The sequence below is a fragment of the Drosophila eugracilis genome, unplaced genomic scaffold (genome assembly GCF_018153835.1).
Source record: "Drosophila eugracilis isolate 14026-0451.02 unplaced genomic scaffold, ASM1815383v1 contig_2154, whole genome shotgun sequence".
In the NCBI taxonomy this organism is placed as follows: Eukaryota; Metazoa; Arthropoda; class Insecta; order Diptera; family Drosophilidae; genus Drosophila; species Drosophila eugracilis.
In genome coordinates, this window is record NW_024573038.1 from 269,816 (window position 1) to 286,725 (window position 16,910).

Consider the following 16,910-nt stretch of genomic DNA (forward strand, 5'->3'; position numbering starts at 1 on the left):
AATTTGAAAATTGGAATAAAAAATAAATTGCAAACAAAACCAAAATGAAATCCCCGAACATCACAAACTGACATCGAAATTTTTCAACTTCAATATACACAGTGTTTAGCTCATTATAAGCTAGTTCCAGCATATTTGAAACTGGAAAAGCTTGTAAAATTTGCATCTAGCTTACAGCTTTAAGCGATAGCATATTCTATTTAGAAATATAATACCCCACAAAACGTTTGCTTTGTAAAACAAAATATGCTTTCTTGAAAAGGGTGCTTGTTCTTTTTTTGGCGATATTTATGTGCATTTCATAAAGTCGTGAATTTATTTCCAATCGATATTTTGGGAGGCAAATGTGTGCGGAGACGTGAATTATTAACTAATTTAATTTAATGCAAACTTCAAGTTCATATTTATAAGCAAAGCTTTAATATAATATATATATAATAATAATAATAATAATATATATATATAAGAATATTGTTCACACATACTAAAAATTATTATAAATTCAACAATAAATCACCTCTGAATTAATGTCTTTCGGAAACTAACCCAATGGAAATTTAAAGACCTAATCCTAAATATAGCCGCCAATGATTTCTGCTACCCACATAAAAACATAATTAGTTTTTATGTTTTCTCTTATTTGGGTGTTGCTCGTTTTTTAGCATTTCTTTTTTTAACTTTAGATTTTTCTATTCTATATTAATCTAGCTTATACGGGCGTTCATCGCCTGGCATCATTGAATATACATCACATTAATACTAATATCGATTTCATTTTAGTGTGGTTCTACTTTCGATTAACCCACAGCGATGACGGCGCTATCTGAGGTAGTGGAGAAGAGACGTGGCAGCATTTCCTTATTTCCATATTTCACCACGGCGCTGTGAACTGTTGCCATCTCGTTCCGGCGCATTCATGTTGGTGAGTTTGCAGTTTTTTCAACGGCAAGTGTATTCTCGGTCCAGTTTTATTTTGCTCTGTGATTTTAGACATTTCCAAGCATAAGTTTTTAAAATTCCGCTACAATCCGCGTGCATTTTATTGAAGTAGTTGGTGCGTAAGTGTTTTCAATATGAAATCTGAGTTGTATGCGGAAGTGCTATTTTAATTTTTTTAAGAGCTTGCGTATCAATGTGGAGTACGTCGGTGTGCTCTCATTGGTGTGGCCACAGACCCTACACGCACACCCATACTTACGCAGCGATTGCGGCTGTGGTGAGTAATGGAGCATTTAGTATTGGAAGTCATCTGAACTTATCGTCGGCACTTTTCTTCCTGGTTTCCCGTATCTGGAGCCGGTGACTAAGATTTATTTAATATTAACTTGTCTAAAATAGCGTTGTTAATTATATAATAGCCAAGCATTTGCTGATTCCGCCCTCTGAAAACATTGAGAACAGAGGTCTCTGTTCATCGACTATCGAACGAGCCTTCTATCGATACATTACTTCCCATTATCTTTCTCTTCGCAATTCGGTGTGTGGTGTATTTGGCAGCAGAGAAAACTCAAGTCATAGGAAAATCCACTTAAAAGCTTCGTTATTCGGTAAATAAACGTGAATTGTGCTCCTAAAGAAATCGCATTCCAGTTAATTTATGCCCGTTTCATTTTTGTCGAGACTCAGTGATTAAAACTAATAAAACGAGGGACGCATTTCACCAACCTAGAAGAAAAAGCGTACGTCACTCACACAGACGCATACAGACACCCACGTATAAAGTTCAAAGTTGTCCGATCTCGATCCGAATCGGAACTAAGATTGGGATTAATCGCGAAAATACCATGAAATCAGAACCTGATGATAAAGTCGTCGCAGGAGTGTGATACGTCGGCTTAGTGCTTCCTTGAAGCTGAAATTAAAGGCAGTGCCAGGGCGACGCGACGCAGTTGGCAACCCTGGCGCCTGCGGGTGTGTGTGTTGGTGGGTTGCCCCGTTTCCCGCAGCTTGAAATTAAAAGCTGCTACGTGTAGTTTTTATTTTGGCTGCTTTCAGTTCAACTATCTTCAGCTGGCGTCAGCATCTCCGAATTGTAGAGCAACTATATTTCCGTAGTATCGGGGAGCGCCATTAACGTCATAAGATTTTAATTAAGCTGTTAAAACTTTGTTTTTAAACCTCCTGAGATTTTCATATGTTTCGTTGGCAACGCTTTGCTTTTTGCATGGGCGGAATGGGCGTATTCCTTGGGTTCGTCTATTAGAAAATTAATTGCAATGCAAAGCGGCAGCGATGACTCACCGCACAGTTTAAAACTTCCCCTCCGCCCAGTAAATTTAATGAAAACTGCAAGTTACCTGACCACTGGCCTTATCATTTACGCATCATTTAGCTTGCACGTTTATTTAATACGCCAAGCGAAGTGGGCGACGCAGGTTGGTAGGGAGCTGCCGAGCTTGACAGAGCCGTCATCATTCTATACTAAAAATCGATATCTTATCAGCGGCAGCCGTTAGCGAGCCATTCAGCAAGAGCTAGCGAATTGTGCTTTATGCATTCTCCCTTTCGGTCAATTAATAACTGAACTTAATTTTTTCTCGAACCTGGCACACTTACACACAATAATATAATAAAACAAAAACAAAAAAAAAATTTCGATAGCGCTTTACTGTGTAATATCAGGTTTATATCATGACTCGGGTTGGGTCTAATATCAACACGTCAGTGTTCGGGTAATATAAGAGATATTCAAAACATCACAACAGCTTTTCTACACTTTTCGTTCAAGCCAGTTAAAATAGCCTGACTTCTGCAGAACAGCTGTATAGTGCAGCAACGGATAGTGCCCTGCTACAACACATGATTTTATTGTCCTCTTTGCAGATTCTCCCAGTCTAAGCACACAAGTCCGCAGTTTGCATATTCTGATCGGTACTGCAACTCGGATTTGAACCTGTTATAATTCCAGCCAGCAAGCAGCGAGCAGGCCAACTAGAGATCCCTCTTCCTACTACTTCTGTTGCGCATCCAAAAGACAAACAGCAGCCATGGGAAACGTATTCGCGAACTTATTTAAAGGCCTCTTCGGCAAGAAGGAAATGAGGATATTGATGGTCGGTTTGGATGCCGCTGGTAAAACCACAATTCTGTACAAACTCAAATTAGGCGAAATTGTTACAACGATACCTACCATTGGTGAGTGTTTCAAAATTCATGTTTATTTTTTGTGTATCTAACCTGTTCCAATTTGACATAGGTTTCAATGTGGAGACTGTAGAATACAAGAATATTAGCTTTACAGTGTGGGATGTGGGCGGCCAAGACAAAATTCGTCCCTTGTGGAGGCATTATTTCCAGAATACGCAAGTAAGTGTATTTACGAGTTCACAAGAGATTCCAGTATATTCTAGATGATGTTAACAACTTGTAATGAATCATGCTGTGATTATTTAAAGTTTATTTTGTTTCAAGACGGGACTGAATTACTATCAGATATACAGAAGGTTTTACCTTGAGGTACGAAAATTTTAGTAACGGATGGTTCTTTCCTTCTTGCAGGGTCTTATCTTTGTCGTAGACAGCAATGACCGAGAACGTATTGGGGAGGCGAGAGAGGAGTTGATGCGCATGCTGGCGGAGGATGAACTGAGGGATGCAGTCTTACTAATCTTCGCCAACAAACAGGTAGGTTGTGTGTTACTTTAATTTATTGGTTGAATCTGGACCATTACGATACTTCTAATTCACCCCAATTGTCTTTTAAATCATTACAGGATCTGCCAAATGCAATGAACGCGGCCGAAATTACCGATAAGCTTGGCTTGCACTCACTCAGAAACCGCAACTGGTACATCCAGGCGACGTGTGCAACCAGTGGTGATGGGCTCTACGAGGGACTCGACTGGCTATCCAACCAATTGAAGAACGCTAATCGCTAATTAAACACACTACAACTAAAGCAACAATATGAATACAACTAACTCCGATTTCAAGCAAGCCGAAGCAGTTACCCAGCAACCACAACCACATAAAGAGCGGCTGAAGAACATCAAACAGACGGTAAACAGTGGAAATCGACATCAGAATTATCACAAAACAGCAGCGGCAAGAACACCAACAACAAGAGCAGCAGATCTTCGCATAACTTAATGGGCTCCTCTTGTCCGTATTTCCAAACAACTGAAATTGTTTATTGAATTGCAAAAAATAACCTTTCAAGCAGCATATAAAGAACGCTATAATTTAATTTAAATTCGTATACATAATTATTTGATGTTTAAAAGCAAAAAGAGAAACCCCAACCAATCACAAGAGAGAGGAAAACTATAGTATATGGTATAAAAATGTCTTTTTTAAGTTATTTTTGTCCCCTCCTTCCCCTCATCAATATATATTTCTTTTTAATTTTATAAATATAAAAGTAATATTAATGAGAAAAAACTGTAATTGTAATTGCTCTTTAAAAATACAACAAAACCATTTTAATTTTTAACCCTTTTGTTTCTTGTTGTCGCTTCGTTACGCAAAATCCATAAAAACTTATACTATATTTGAAAGGAAAGTACTATAACAGTTATTCAAAATAAAATTGAATATGAAAGAAAAGTGCCATGCTGAAGATTATTGCAATTCGTGCAGAATCGATTCTGCCTATCGATAATAAAATGCCATTCACCACAGTTGCTTATCAAAGTTGGGCAGCACTGCTTCGGAGACCAACGTTACACAACACTAATCGACCAATTGTCGAAAAATTTGTCATTAAATTCTGTAAATTAGCGAGATATTAAATAAAATAATAGCGCATCATGTCGGCCAAACAAAGTTCAAAAAAATTCAAATGGGCGCTGGATTTCAACGGGGGGTAAACGTGGCAGACATGCAAATTAGAACACAATTTACTATATTTGCCATTTTCTTTGCAGCAAAAACACTGATATTCCGTCGCCGTTGGGCTATAATCCTTCAGCCCTAGTGAACCAGAGCGAAGTGGTGCGCGATCAGCGTCTAGTCATCAAGAAATCCTGGGACCTCGCCCTGGGACCTTTAAAGAACGTGAGTACTCAGATCCAGGAGATAACTATATCTATAATTAAATAACCTTTGGATTTCGATTGGCCCAGATACCAATGAACTTGTTCATCATGTACATGTCCGGCAACTCAATATCCATTTTTCCCATAATGATGGTCGGCATGATGCTGATTCGACCCATTAAGGCCATCTTCACGACCCAGGTGACCTCAAAGATGGCCGAGGGTGCTCAGGGAACTGGACAGCGCATCGTATACTTCCTGGGCAACCTGGCCAACGTTGCTTTGGCTCTCTACAAGTGTCACAGCATGGGGCTACTACCCACCCACGCATCCGACTGGCTGGCCTTCGTCCAGCCCCAAACGCGCTTGGAATATTATGGTGGAGGCGTCTCCTTCGTCTAGTCATGTAGCTTTGCTTTATTTGATCATAGATAAATCTGTTTAAACTGAAAGTGTGGACCTATTTTTGCAGTCAGTCGTCTAGTATTTTCTTGGCTTCTTTTTTGATGTCATCCACTAGTTTCTCGCCGGGTGATCTGCGAAAAAAAGTATCATTGTATTTATTATTTGGTTTCAATTGAACAATTGGTTCAACATGGAATAAAAGTTATGGTGATTGTTAACGTATTCAAGCCATCTTAATTCGAACTTGGTCCCCACATTTACAATGGTAAACAATTGCAGCTATTTATAGGTATTATGTTTTCCTCTAGCTGGTTGACTTTTTATAAGCCGAAGCTTTATAATGAACAAAAACAAAACAGCTATTCAAATTCCTAATTAAGGTACATTAAAGATATTAAAGATTTCTTAGGAATCATAGGAATACGTTTTTTTTAATTATAGAAGACCGCTCAAAAGATTTATTTCAATTTAGTAACGCTCGCAATGAACAAATGTACACATGATTTTACTTGTTCTTGCTTTGGTCCACCAGTTCCTTTACTTTCTCGTTGAGACGCTGTATCAACTTCTGCGGATCATCTACCCGGGGAACCTGAACGAAATGGATGGATTAGAAAGATCCTTTTTAATTTAACGGTTCACCTTTAGCTTACCTCATAGTTTTGTGAGATGTAGATACCCGTATAAGCACCGGCGCCAAATGTTAACTGGAATAAAGACAATATAAATATTACAATGGGTGGTGGAGTGAGATCCTCATTATAGTTGTTCGAGGGAAAATGCGGATTGACCCTCTCGAGGGAGAGGACATCTCATGCTGACCGTAGAGAAGAACAGCACCCTTTTGATGGTCCAAAAGCGTTTCTTGGGGCAGCACGGCAAGGGAACCTCTACTTCAGGTGGGCAGCAGTTTTTTGCGGATCGGCTCTGCCCTCTGGTTTTTAACTTTAAAACTTGCGCCCCAATTCCTAATAGTTTCATTTTGGCTTCCATTAGAGTGCAAACAAGTAATTTTGAGAGGTTCGTGTTGATTTTCGAATTTTGATGGGTTTGGATTTGTGTACACCTGATGTAAGTTTTAGACTTGATTTTCAAGGAAGAGTTGATTGTTTTGGTTAATATAAGACTTATATAACCTTGAATATCATTAATGTCACAAATCCAAGCGAATACTTTGGCATATGTACACAGAAGTGTACCTGACCAACCACCGCACACTGAGCAAAGCAGACTCACATTCCATGAATTTTCATATTAAAAAAATGTTCTGATTTTTGATTATATGTACATATATATACAAAAACCCTGTTTAATCGCGCGAACTGTAAGATAAATTTGCAGTTTGCAGATTTACGATCTATTTAACATTACTAACATTAATTCTTTATGTTTACTAGGAATTTTTCATAGCTTTTAACTACAAAAATAATTGTTTCTTTTAGAAATATACTATTTCAGCCTACATTTTTATAATAGCGGGTTTGGAAGTTCTAGCCTGGATAAATATTTTTTGCGTGGCACTAGGAAAGGATGAACAAGTTATTTTAAACTTATTTTCGTATTATCATAATAATTGATTTTCGTTTGTTGGTTAAGATGTGCCCACTGTGCAGCAGCGAGTCATTGCCGCAAAAAGCTGACAGCTGTGTTTGTATCTTTAATCTCCAAAGAGTTATGTACGAACCTTATGTTTTTGGGGATATCCTATGCTCCACATAAAACAAAGGCTTGAAGCTCAAAAAAACTTACCAAAAACTTGAGCATCGTCGAATAGTTGAAGGAGCCCTTGTCGCCCGCACCCGCCAGTGTGAGAATCTTAGCAAAAATGAGAACGTGCAAAAGAAACGTCAGGAGGCGCGAGAGAGCGCGTTGTTTCAGCTGAGAGTGGGAGCGGGCTAGCGAGAGTCTGGCCTGACAGCAGCTGACTGGCCCACTGCGATTGTAGCTTCTCTGCGGTGATTAGATAATCGGGTGTTTCTGATAACGCACTTTCTCCAGATAACTGCAGAAATATGAACTATTTTTTACGGTTTTCAGTTTCGAATGTAAGCTATACACGCGACGAGCGATAATGAAACGAACGCAAGGGCAACGCAAGAGAAAGCAATGCGCAACTGGCCAAAAATAAAACCTGTTTGAGGTTGCCACCAGTTTTTATAAATATATTTATTTATTTATCCATTTCTGCTTTGGGTATAGCCGTTCTCTATTGTTTTAACTTTTTGATTTAACCGCCAAACATTGAAAACTTTCCAACACTGTCAGAATTTGGTCGTCAATATAGTGAAGCACCAACTAATTTTATTCGAAACCACTAAAAATAGGTATCGGTACCCAAAAAAACATACATAAACTTCTCCCTTTCAAAAGAAACAACATTGATGTGTTAATATTGAATCGGATTGTAGTATTCATTGATTCTAAACTAAAACTTATGCCTAGGGCTCCGCTACATCAGGATAGGACCGCCGGGCGGGTTTTCAGGTAGACGAATAGCACTAGGAAGACTGCCAGAACGCCCACAGCCGGCAGCACCACGGTCCGGATCTTGGCCTGGTTCTCCAGATTGTCCAGCTTCCGCTCCTTCTTCTGCTTGCGAGTCTCTTTGACCTTTCCCTTTAGTTGCCGCATCTTAGTCTGATCCAACTGTTGCTGATGGTTCTCGGAATCTGGTGACGTGTGAGTGCGTGGAACAGCAAAACAGAGAGCGATGTGCAAGTTCTTTCTTTCTCTCAAGAAGTTGTTTTTTGGGCCATGTAGCAGGCAGCTTTTGACAAGCTAAGGTATTGTATTAACATCAGGCATCTAAATGTCAGGAAGAAGAACGAGTGTTGGATTAGCCTATCATCTAGCAGGCAGCGTTTGACAGGGTAAATATTTGTATTTCCCACATGTAAGATATTGACAGACTGCTCTGCTAAAAATGTTGGACAGTTCCTGTCGAATAGAGCTTCCACTTTGGATGTTGGGCGCGCTTCTCATGCAGTTTTATATAGAATGCCAGTAACGAATAAATTTTTCATTTCATACGACTAACAATATAACACAACAACAATACTCAATTTACGATAATAGAGAAGGCCAAATAAGATCCACACAATATATCCGTTAATGAGAAAACAACTTCAATAAATTCCAAATTTCTCTTAGTTCTTTGATATATTTAATATATTTGTCTATATAAAGTGGAATATCTAAGTGGTAATAAAACGATTTTGAATGTTAGTTGTCAGTCAATGATACCCTGAATGATGTAATTTATAAATCAGGCAAGAAAGATAAATATAGACGAATTTTCTACGAGTGCATTGTGAAGCAGGACTTAGCCTTCCCGTGCTGACCAGTTTAGGTTACTAGCTTAAAGCGCGAAACGGCGCTGTGCTCGAACCTAACCCATATTTTCCTTTAATTAGCCTGCCGCCCAGTTAAGCCCTTTAACTGCGCCCCAAGGGCCACCGACATCAGATACGCCAGCAACTGTTGCACCTTCACCTCTAAATGCGATTTCGAAAATGTTTGAGCAGTTCGCAATGCCCTCAGCCTCAGGGGTCGGGTCTCTGCCGCTGCCGACTGGTCAGTCACTGCTTGATGAAGCAATAATAATGCAAAACGCTGGACGGTAACCGTGGCCAATCACTGCGACGCACTGCCAAGTTTGTGCATTGGTAATGAAGCCTTGCAGCCCGCCGCGCATTTCGGCATCTAATTTCGCCCATTACCATAAACGGCAATCCGATCGGTTTCGACACGGATTATTCGCAACTATTTAGTTGAGCCCCAAAAAGGCCCAGCGCTGCCATCCCGGCCGAGTCCTCTTTTCAGATTGGCCTCGATCCACACGTGGCTGTCCAAAAGTCATGTTCTGAGTTTCCTGGTTGTGGTCTGTTTCTGGTTAGCGCTAACATGACCATCGGCCTGTTCGTTAGCCTGTCCAACTATGTGTGTTGTCGTTGATTGGTCAGCCGTCTGCCTGTGTTTCTATCCGTCCTTGGGGCCTGGGAGTCCATTTCTTAGTTAAACTCCTTGTTTTGATTACCAAGTCGTAAAATGATGGATTACCGAGTTGGGATTTATTTCTTTTTATGGTCATAATAGATTATCTCTGCTCACTCATTGTCAGAGCTGCTGCGCTTCCACCGACCCTCCCTTCCAAGTCTCCTCCCTACTAATCGTTAGGCTCCGACAGGCAGACAGAGCCTACCGTTTGGTAAGCAGCTTTCGAGCCGAGAATCGTTGGATCATTTGGTAAGTTGATGGAACGGCCTAATCCCATGGCCTCCGATCGCTAGATGCGAGTGAGCGGGCGGATAATTAAAACTCTGCTAACCGGACTGTTCTTGAATTTTTATTATTTTCAATCCTTTTTGCATTGCCATAATTCGATGAAGTTAATAAGTAAAATTCAAACTTAAAAGGTAAATATTTTGAATTATTCAAAAGAAAAGTACTTTGAGACTTTGAAAGTCCCCCAGGGTTCATTTTTCTATAATATCTGTAAAACACAAATTCTGCTTAGGTACTCTTTTTAATAATCTTGTCTTTTCAAGAAACCCATAAATGGAGAGTTTGTTTTGTTTTTGATTTGAAAGCCTTATTCCTGTTAATAAACATTTAAATTCTGTAATTATTGATTTGAACACTGCAAATTTAATCATTTGATGCATTTTAATTATATTTCTCTGTAGTCTAGCCGAAGTATTTGGTATAGAAGTGGGGCGGAACGGCGATGAACTTGGCAAACGGAGCTGGCTTGATGAATGTCACAGCTCCGGCCGGATAGTATGTAATGGTGGGAGCCACCGCGAACGCTGGTACTGGAGCGGGAGTTGGGCCTGGCACAGTTGCCTTGGGCCGCGCCACATCCACCTCCTCGGCGGCATCGTCGAGATCCTCCTGCGCCTCGCTGTTGTCCACCAAGCGAGCGGTCTTAGGCTGCGCCGGCAGGCCAAACTGTCTTGCTGGCTTAAAGCCGGCTGCGGGGTAGGAGGCCGCCCTAAGCGGCTGCGTGGTCACGCGCACATCCCCACACACCATATTGAAGAGAGAGAGGCCTGCTAGGAGGCAGATAACCGTCGAGCTGAGTGCCATTGCGATGACTATGTGGCGCTGGGCGGTGAGATCGAGCTTTATACGATCTGTTTAGGATTCGGACAGTGTCTTCTCCCAAAACCATTTTTGACATTGACCCAAAAAGCTAATCAAAAGCAGAAGCTCGAATCACCTGATGCACCTGACGACTAGTGCAGTCGGCCCCAAATCAATATGCAGCCAATGTTCTAATATACCTCGGTTGGGCTCGCCATTTTATTTGGTCATTTTGCGGTGGTCAGTGGTCAGTGGTCAGTGGCCACCTGATTATGCATATCGCGGTTGTAATAGTTTAGTCACGTCCACGCCCGACAAACGTAAATTAAGCCATCTGCTCCGGCGGGGGCCTCTGGGACTCGGAGGAATGGGGCTTTTGACATAATGGTCTGCCCACTGATCGGGTCGCTATATGGGGCCCACTAGAAAATTATTTTAGATCGCGTGGCCTGGCCGGCCAGGCACTTAGTCATTTGTCCGGATCGCCGCTCGCTAATCAATACAAAGCGCCTTCATTTGGTCCATGCCAGTAGGACACTCCCCTGGAACACGTCGCAAAAATAAATTCGGCATAAGTTAGGCCCTCCTCCAGCGAATAGCGATGAGAAATGCCCAATAAATTCCCGCCAAATGGCAGCCACTGGCTGCCCGAGTTGTCTGGCCCAATATTTACAGCAATTTCAATAAAAATGCAGCAGCTAATTGATGTAATTAATTTATTAAATTACATTTGCCACTTTTTGCCACCGCTTACCCGCTGCCGATGGGAGGTATCCACCAGTGTCATCAAACTTAAAAGGCACTAGTCGGTGTTTGGCAGTCAGGCTATGGGATAGAGAAAACCACTTTTGGGTCGGGAAGGAGAGAGATACTTATGTATGTTGTCATTAGCATGTGCCGGCATCTACGAATAAAAATCTGTTGGTGCAACCGGGCAACCGTTTAGATTAGCGTTCAGTCATTGTTAATTGGTGAAACTCACAGTCAATTTGCAAGCCGAAATTGGTTTTCCATAGCATTGTTTGTGCGTAATCTCGGCCAGAATGGCTACATAATTGTGGCGAACTCTAATCCTGCTGGCATGCACCAGCTCCCCAGCTACCAAGCATCCGGGTTAATTTGCACAAATCGAGTCTGCCGCCCAAGTCTCTGCTCTTGCACTTCTCGGAATTGCAGAAAATAAACATCCATGCGAAAACTGGGCGCCATATTTCAAGGCAATCGGAGGCCGCACCAGCGTCCACGCATGCGTCGTTGCCCAAGCTTCAGATATAGACTCATATCCAGCTTCTGCTTCTGCCCAAGCTCATCCTCCAGCTTCATGTTCATTCCGATTTTTGCTCTTAATTGATGAGCTACGCGCACTCACAATTAATATTCGGTCTGGTCGAAATTACGGTAGTTGGTAGCCTGGCCAGAGATTTCTCTAATGCCCGCCCGGTTTCCATGCGCTATCACTTGATTTATTTTCTCTTTTAGTGACTTTTATTTCATGATTTATGCACCCACCAGGCGAACAGGGAACTTGGGGCGCAATATTAATATTATGTCCTGTACTGTATTGGAGATGATCATCCCATCCCACCTGACTGCAGTCTGACGGCAATTGTGCTGCTTGTCACGTTCCTGGCCGACGACGATCTGCTGACTCAGAATCCCCATCTCCCGCAAATGGAAATGTGGCAGATATAGACAAAGGCGGCGTAACGACAATTGCCCACTAATTATCGCCTCATGCGAGGCGCAGGGGGGACTGGGTTTGAGACTGGGGCTGGAAATGCACGGAGAGAATGTTGATGATCTAAACTGAGTTTATTATGTGCTCAACTACAAAAAGCCTTTTTATACCATCGGTTCGTAGAATAAAAGAGTATACTGCATCTGCTTAAAAGTATGTACAAAGTAGAGTCTTGATCAGGATCACTTGACGGAGTTGATATATCATATCTAAGTCTTTTATCCAACTTTCTTAATATGGTAATATGGGTGGTAATATTTGGTTTTTCTTATAAAATTGTACAAATCAGTATTGATTGCTGCTCCCTGTTAGATTCTATGATATTACACATTTTCTCTCTGTGTAGGACTGGGGATTGGTCTCTGAAAAGCATTCCTGGCGGGCGTGAATTGAATTCCCTGCATCATGACCGCGACGATGCTGATGGTGATGAATGGATGGCTCGCGGATTTCCACCTGTCCGGTGTTCGATGGTCACTGGTAACTACTTCATTTGGAAGGGAAAGGCTTCGCACTGGAGCTGGCCGGGTCGCGGTTTGATTTATGGCGCTGGAAATTAAAGTTGCGCACACTTCTGCGTGAGTTGCAGGAATGCAGCCCGCTCATTAGCCAGACAATGCGTCGGTATTTGGGTTAGGTCCAGGGAGTTATTGTCCGTCATGGTAACTAACGGCGCGGGCCTATGCGGAAGCACTGGGCTAGGATAATTGCATTTGGACGGGCTTGGGGTCCCCGCGTCCAGATGCCACTTTGAAACCCAACCAGCAACCATTCAAGACCGCTGACAAATTTCGGAGAAGCAGGCATACGTGGATGGCCTGGTGTTATGTGTCTGTTATCGCCACTGACAACAGGCATGTCCACACTAGACTTATTTCCTAAGCTGATTTTGATCACCAATAGAAGACTCATCCTCTGAAACAAGCCTGGAACATGCAGCGTTGCAATTAGCTTACACGCAAGAGTGTTTGGAATTCGAAGGTACATGCGATAATTCTAAAATTGCATCGACCATTTTCAACATACACATGTACATATATGTATACATTATTACGTGTCCTAATAGCTGCTATCTCCAACACGTCAAAGCAACGGAGAATCGCTCTGATCCAATGCAAATCAGCTGGCATTCCGATTTGCTAGCCCGCGGAGCGACTTCTCCAGGAAGTGCGGAGGGGAGTGGGCCAGCACTAATTAGCCACTTGCCAGGAGGTCAATGGAGCGTTGACTTGGCCACGTGTCCTCCGCCGGCGGCGTGTTAACTCAAGTGTGCACCGTCTCCGGTAGCTTGACACTTGAGACCTATGGCAGGATTCGCGGCACCATTGTCACCGCTGGCTTGGCTTCTTTCCGGTGGATGGCATTTCATTAGCATTTGCCTCTTATGGTTATTCATGAGCTCGTGGATCTGTTTGGTGTCCATTGCCGTTCTTTTTTGCAATTCTTTCTATCCTTAACTATTTCAAAAAGGTGACTTATAAAAATTACTGTAACATTACTTCTTATTCACCCATTTTCCCTTTAGTGTTTAGGTGCCTGCCTTTTATCAAAGTTTATTTCTCGAGGTTTTACATTCCGCCTACTAACTAGCCTCTATCATGCCTTCACAGGGCTCCCCGATTTCAAGTCAATATGTTCCGTGTGCATAACTAGAATCCAGAGATCTTCACGTTTGTACGGACGGGCTAGATCGACATTTCTGTGGATCTAGACTGACAGTACATATGTATGCATAAGTCCTTTTACTTCTCATATACTTTTTGAACGAATACAATTTAAAGATTACTTTATAAAAAGTAAGAAATATCAATATCATTTAATCAATTAAAAATAAAGAAAATCTCACTTTATATAAAAGTGAGTATTGGCACATTTAATATATTTAAACAATAAAGATAGGTGCTCTACACATATACACTATAAATATTGCATGTACATTTGTTAGAAATGTTTTAAAGATACATTTGTACAAAACTTCAAACCTTAATTATATTAAAAAGAAACATTACTAGTTGAATTGACAAATATGGTTAGTAAAGTCGAGATCTCCCTTTAAACTCGACTGCCCTTCAATTTAGATTCAGGAGAAAAGCCTTCTCTGACTTTCCACAACAAAATTTCTCCACCTTGTTGTTTTCATTGCAATCGATTGGCAAGTTCATGACACCACGTGGGCGACACTGAAATATTTGCCAACAAGCCGCCACAACATCGGGTTTTGGCTTATATTGTTGTTGCGGTAACTGGCAACTGGCAACTGGCAACTGGCAACAGGTTGCTGCTGCGACTGATATCAATTTTCAAGTTTGGTAGGCCAATTGGCGCTGCAAACGAAATGGAACGCAGCGAAGCTAAAATAAAATAAAACAAGAAGAAACGCTATAGTCGAGTGCCGCGACTATAAGACACCCCTCACTGTATTACACAATTGAAAAATATTCATTTTGCTAATGATAATTCACAAAGCGCCACCTATTGTCAGATAAAGCATGTTACTTAACTGATGGTGACGTCACTGCGCCTTCGTAAGTAGCGAAATAATGTTACGATTTGAAAATTTTCTGGTAAATCGATTTATATTGACCAAAATGTGTTATACAAGGTCAAACGAAGACATACACTATAATATTATGGACGCCACAGTTTTTCGCGGTTTGTGGGCGTTAGAGATAGCTTGGCGCGATGAAAACTTGTGGAAAGTTTCAGTGAAATCTCTAAAATATAGTTCCCGAGAGTTTTGCATTTTTGGCTATCCGGGGTTTGTCGGAGTTAGGGTGGGCGCGGCTAGATGGGGAAAAAATAATTCGCATTTTGGGCATCTTAAAAACTTACATGCTTAATCCGAACATTCTATCACTTAAAGTTACCGAGATATCAGTTTTTCATGTTTTTTAGTTTTTCGTTATTTGTGGGCATTAGAGTGGGCGTTGCAGGATGCTGAGTAAGCTTGCGCTGCGTATGGACCCCAAAAATCTGTCTGCTTAATCGCAACTCTGTATCTCTAAGTTTCTGATATAGTTCCTGAGATCTCAGCGTTCACACGGACGGGTGGACGGGCGGGCGGACGGACATGGCTCAATCGACTTCGCTATTGATACTGATCAAGAATATATATACGGTCGGAAACACTTTTTTCTACCTGCTACACATTTTTCAACGAATGATATAAAACTTGCTTTAAATCCAACCTGCCTGGAACGCAAAATTGTCAACTTTTTTGGCAATCAAATGAGGTTATGCAGAAATAAATTGTGTACTCGAACTTTGACTTTTTGCTGCTTACATAAGGCTGTTCTTTCCACCCGGAAGCTGTGTACCTCATTGCACGCAGTCAATCAGTATGAACATGGGAACAATGTCAACTCTTGTCCAGGGAATTTATCAATGCACGACATGAGTTCGGCTGGATCCCTGACCTTTCTCCACCAGACTGAAGATAGCCAAGTTCGGTTCTGGGAATAAATAATCAAAAGGTTTCTGGAGGAGGCATCTTTTCCACATTCTTTGGATTGGGAGGCCCATCGAGTGTTTGAACAAATCGCAGAAAACGGAGTGAGAGTGTCAGCAAAAACTAATTAGATGAGTCTTAATGCCTCGGTGACTGGCTGGCAATTGATGCTTTATAATGATTGCTATTATTCCTAACCATTTCTCATTTCGTTTTTTATGCAAATCACATAATGGAATTTGTTTAATTAATAATAAAAAAGTTTTTTTTACAAGTTGCATATTTTGTTTTGATTATTAAACAAAAAGCTTTGTCATTATGATGTTTTTTATTAAGGAATTTGTTTTACGTTTGTTGATTGTTTTTTATAAAGCTGATTATTTAATGTTTTTATAAGTGGTATTTAAAATTTATTGAATTGATATAGTCTTTCATTTAATATATATATATTTGGAATATATTGTCGAATAAATAAAAATAATAAATAATAACTCACTTTATAGCTCGGAGCGATGCTCACAAACCCCAATTTTTCATTTAAGGAGTCTTAATGTCGTCTAAGTGATTTGTCAAAAAGCCAATATAAATCTTCTTCAAATCTTTTGACTCCATTAATTTTTATTTTACAAAATTTAAACTGCTCTTATTTCTATAATAAGCTTAATTTGTGATAGTAGTGATTATTAGTAATAGTAGATAGTTTTGGCCCTCTAGACATTGATATTTTCAATCTTTAATTCAAGTCGATGGAACAGCCATAGTAGCTCGAGAATTGGGTTACCCTACTACGGATCTTTCGAATGAATGATCCAACTTCTTTCAATTGGCCAAATGTAAATGTTTTCAATCGTTCTTTTGCATAAAAATCACAATTGCTGTTGCAGGTGTATGGAGGTAAAATATATACCCTTGGGCATACAGGTTACACCTCAACAAAGACTGTTGCATGCCACCTAGGGACAGCAGAGAGAAATGCGAACCGTTTTCATCAAAGCGAGCCATCACTTGGAAGGAAAAGAGGCAAGTGGCAAGTGGCACTTATCCTACATGCGCCAAGTACGAAAAAGAAGCAGCAGCGTAGCGAACGCAGCTAATTTAATGGTCTGTAATTACGCGTTGCAGTTGCACTGAAAACTGGAGTTGCCTGTCTGTTGCATTCTATAGAAAATGAAGACCTAAGTTTGCCTGAGCAAAGTTTACGACGTGTTTACGATGCCTCAAATTAATGGTTGCGCTAATGCGTTACAGAAACGCGAAG

At 40.9% G+C, this 16,910-nt stretch overlaps 5 protein-coding genes across 10 annotated transcripts; 2 read left to right on the top strand and 3 right to left on the bottom strand.

Annotated features, from left to right (window-relative positions):
- Positions 1 to 838: 838 nt before the first annotated feature.
- Positions 839 to 4,804, top strand: LOC108116764 (ADP-ribosylation factor 1). 4 transcript variants are annotated; one of them, XM_017228790.2, is made up of 5 exons: positions 839 to 922; positions 2,824 to 3,135; positions 3,197 to 3,306; positions 3,499 to 3,624; positions 3,714 to 4,804. In XM_017228790.2, the coding sequence occupies exons 2-5, from the start codon at positions 2,988 to 2,990 to the stop codon at positions 3,876 to 3,878; spliced, it is 549 nt and encodes a 182-aa protein (XP_017084279.1). In that variant the 5' UTR covers positions 839 to 922; positions 2,824 to 2,987; the 3' UTR covers positions 3,879 to 4,804. The 4 variants fall into 4 exon arrangements, with proteins under 4 accessions (XP_017084279.1, XP_017084278.1, XP_017084280.1 ...); XM_017228789.2 differs by lacking the exon at positions 839 to 922 and adding an exon at positions 929 to 1,054; XM_017228791.2 differs by lacking the exon at positions 839 to 922 and adding an exon at positions 1,198 to 1,216.
- Positions 4,643 to 5,428, top strand: LOC108116766 (ER membrane protein complex subunit 4). Its single transcript, XM_017228792.2, has 3 exons — positions 4,643 to 4,804; positions 4,866 to 4,995; positions 5,064 to 5,428. The coding sequence occupies exons 1-3, from the start codon at positions 4,749 to 4,751 to the stop codon at positions 5,376 to 5,378; spliced, it is 501 nt and encodes a 166-aa protein (XP_017084281.2). The 5' UTR covers positions 4,643 to 4,748; the 3' UTR covers positions 5,379 to 5,428.
- LOC108116767 lies at positions 5,370 to 7,511 on the bottom strand. Of its 3 annotated transcripts, none has more exons than XM_017228796.2 (4): positions 7,131 to 7,511; positions 6,035 to 6,088; positions 5,891 to 5,973; positions 5,370 to 5,512 (listed from the first exon to the last, which is right to left on the bottom strand). In XM_017228796.2, exons 1-4 carry the CDS (start codon positions 7,143 to 7,145, stop codon positions 5,449 to 5,451), a joined length of 216 nt encoding a protein of 71 aa, XP_017084285.1. In that variant the 5' UTR covers positions 7,146 to 7,511; the 3' UTR covers positions 5,370 to 5,448. The 3 variants fall into 3 exon arrangements, with proteins under 3 accessions (XP_017084285.1, XP_017084282.1, XP_017084283.1); XM_017228793.2 differs by lacking the exon at positions 7,131 to 7,511 and adding an exon at positions 6,204 to 6,530; XM_017228794.2 differs by lacking the exons at positions 5,370 to 5,512; positions 7,131 to 7,511 and adding an exon at positions 6,204 to 6,572 and having other exon boundaries at positions 5,794 to 5,973.
- A 256-nt stretch (positions 7,512 to 7,767) lies between these two features.
- On the bottom strand, positions 7,768 to 8,139 carry LOC108116741 (single-pass membrane and coiled-coil domain-containing protein 4 homolog). The gene has a single exon (XM_017228759.2). The coding sequence runs from the start codon at positions 8,010 to 8,012 to the stop codon at positions 7,836 to 7,838; it is 177 nt and encodes a 58-aa protein (XP_017084248.1). The 5' UTR covers positions 8,013 to 8,139; the 3' UTR covers positions 7,768 to 7,835.
- Positions 8,140 to 9,713: 1,574 nt separating this feature from the next.
- Positions 9,714 to 10,469, bottom strand: LOC108116744. Its single transcript, XM_017228763.2, has one exon. The coding sequence runs from the start codon at positions 10,467 to 10,469 to the stop codon at positions 10,068 to 10,070; it is 402 nt and encodes a 133-aa protein (XP_017084252.2). The 3' UTR covers positions 9,714 to 10,067.
- Positions 10,470 to 16,910: the final 6,441 nt, after the last annotated feature.

Coding starts and splice junctions, on each gene's coding strand:
- LOC108116764 (XM_017228790.2), top strand. CDS start 2,988: ATGGGAAACGTATTCGCGAACTTATTTAAAGGCCTCTTCGGCAAGAAG. Junction 3,136..3,196: donor TACAACGATACCTACCATTG/GTGAGTGTTTCA, acceptor AATTTGACATAG/GTTTCAATGTGGAGACTGTA. Junction 3,307..3,498: donor ATTATTTCCAGAATACGCAA/GTAAGTGTATTT, acceptor TCCTTCTTGCAG/GGTCTTATCTTTGTCGTAGA.
- LOC108116767 (XM_017228793.2), bottom strand. CDS start 6,374: ATGGAAGCCAAAATGAAACTATTAGGAATTGGGGCGCAAGTTTTAAAG. Junction 5,974..6,034: donor ACATCTCACAAAACTATGAG/GTAAGCTAAAGG, acceptor CATTTCGTTCAG/GTTCCCCGGGTAGATGATCC. Junction 5,513..5,890: donor GTGGACCAAAGCAAGAACAA/GTAAAATCATGT, acceptor TTTTTTTCGCAG/ATCACCCGGCGAGAAACTAG.
- LOC108116744 (XM_017228763.2), bottom strand. CDS start 10,469: ATGGCACTCAGCTCGACGGTTATCTGCCTCCTAGCAGGCCTCTCTCTC.
- LOC108116766 (XM_017228792.2), top strand. CDS start 4,749: ATGTCGGCCAAACAAAGTTCAAAAAAATTCAAATGGGCGCTGGATTTC. Junction 4,805..4,865: donor GCGCTGGATTTCAACGGGGG/GTAAACGTGGCA, acceptor TTTTCTTTGCAG/CAAAAACACTGATATTCCGT. Junction 4,996..5,063: donor CCCTGGGACCTTTAAAGAAC/GTGAGTACTCAG, acceptor CGATTGGCCCAG/ATACCAATGAACTTGTTCAT.
- LOC108116741 (XM_017228759.2), bottom strand. CDS start 8,012: ATGCGGCAACTAAAGGGAAAGGTCAAAGAGACTCGCAAGCAGAAGAAG.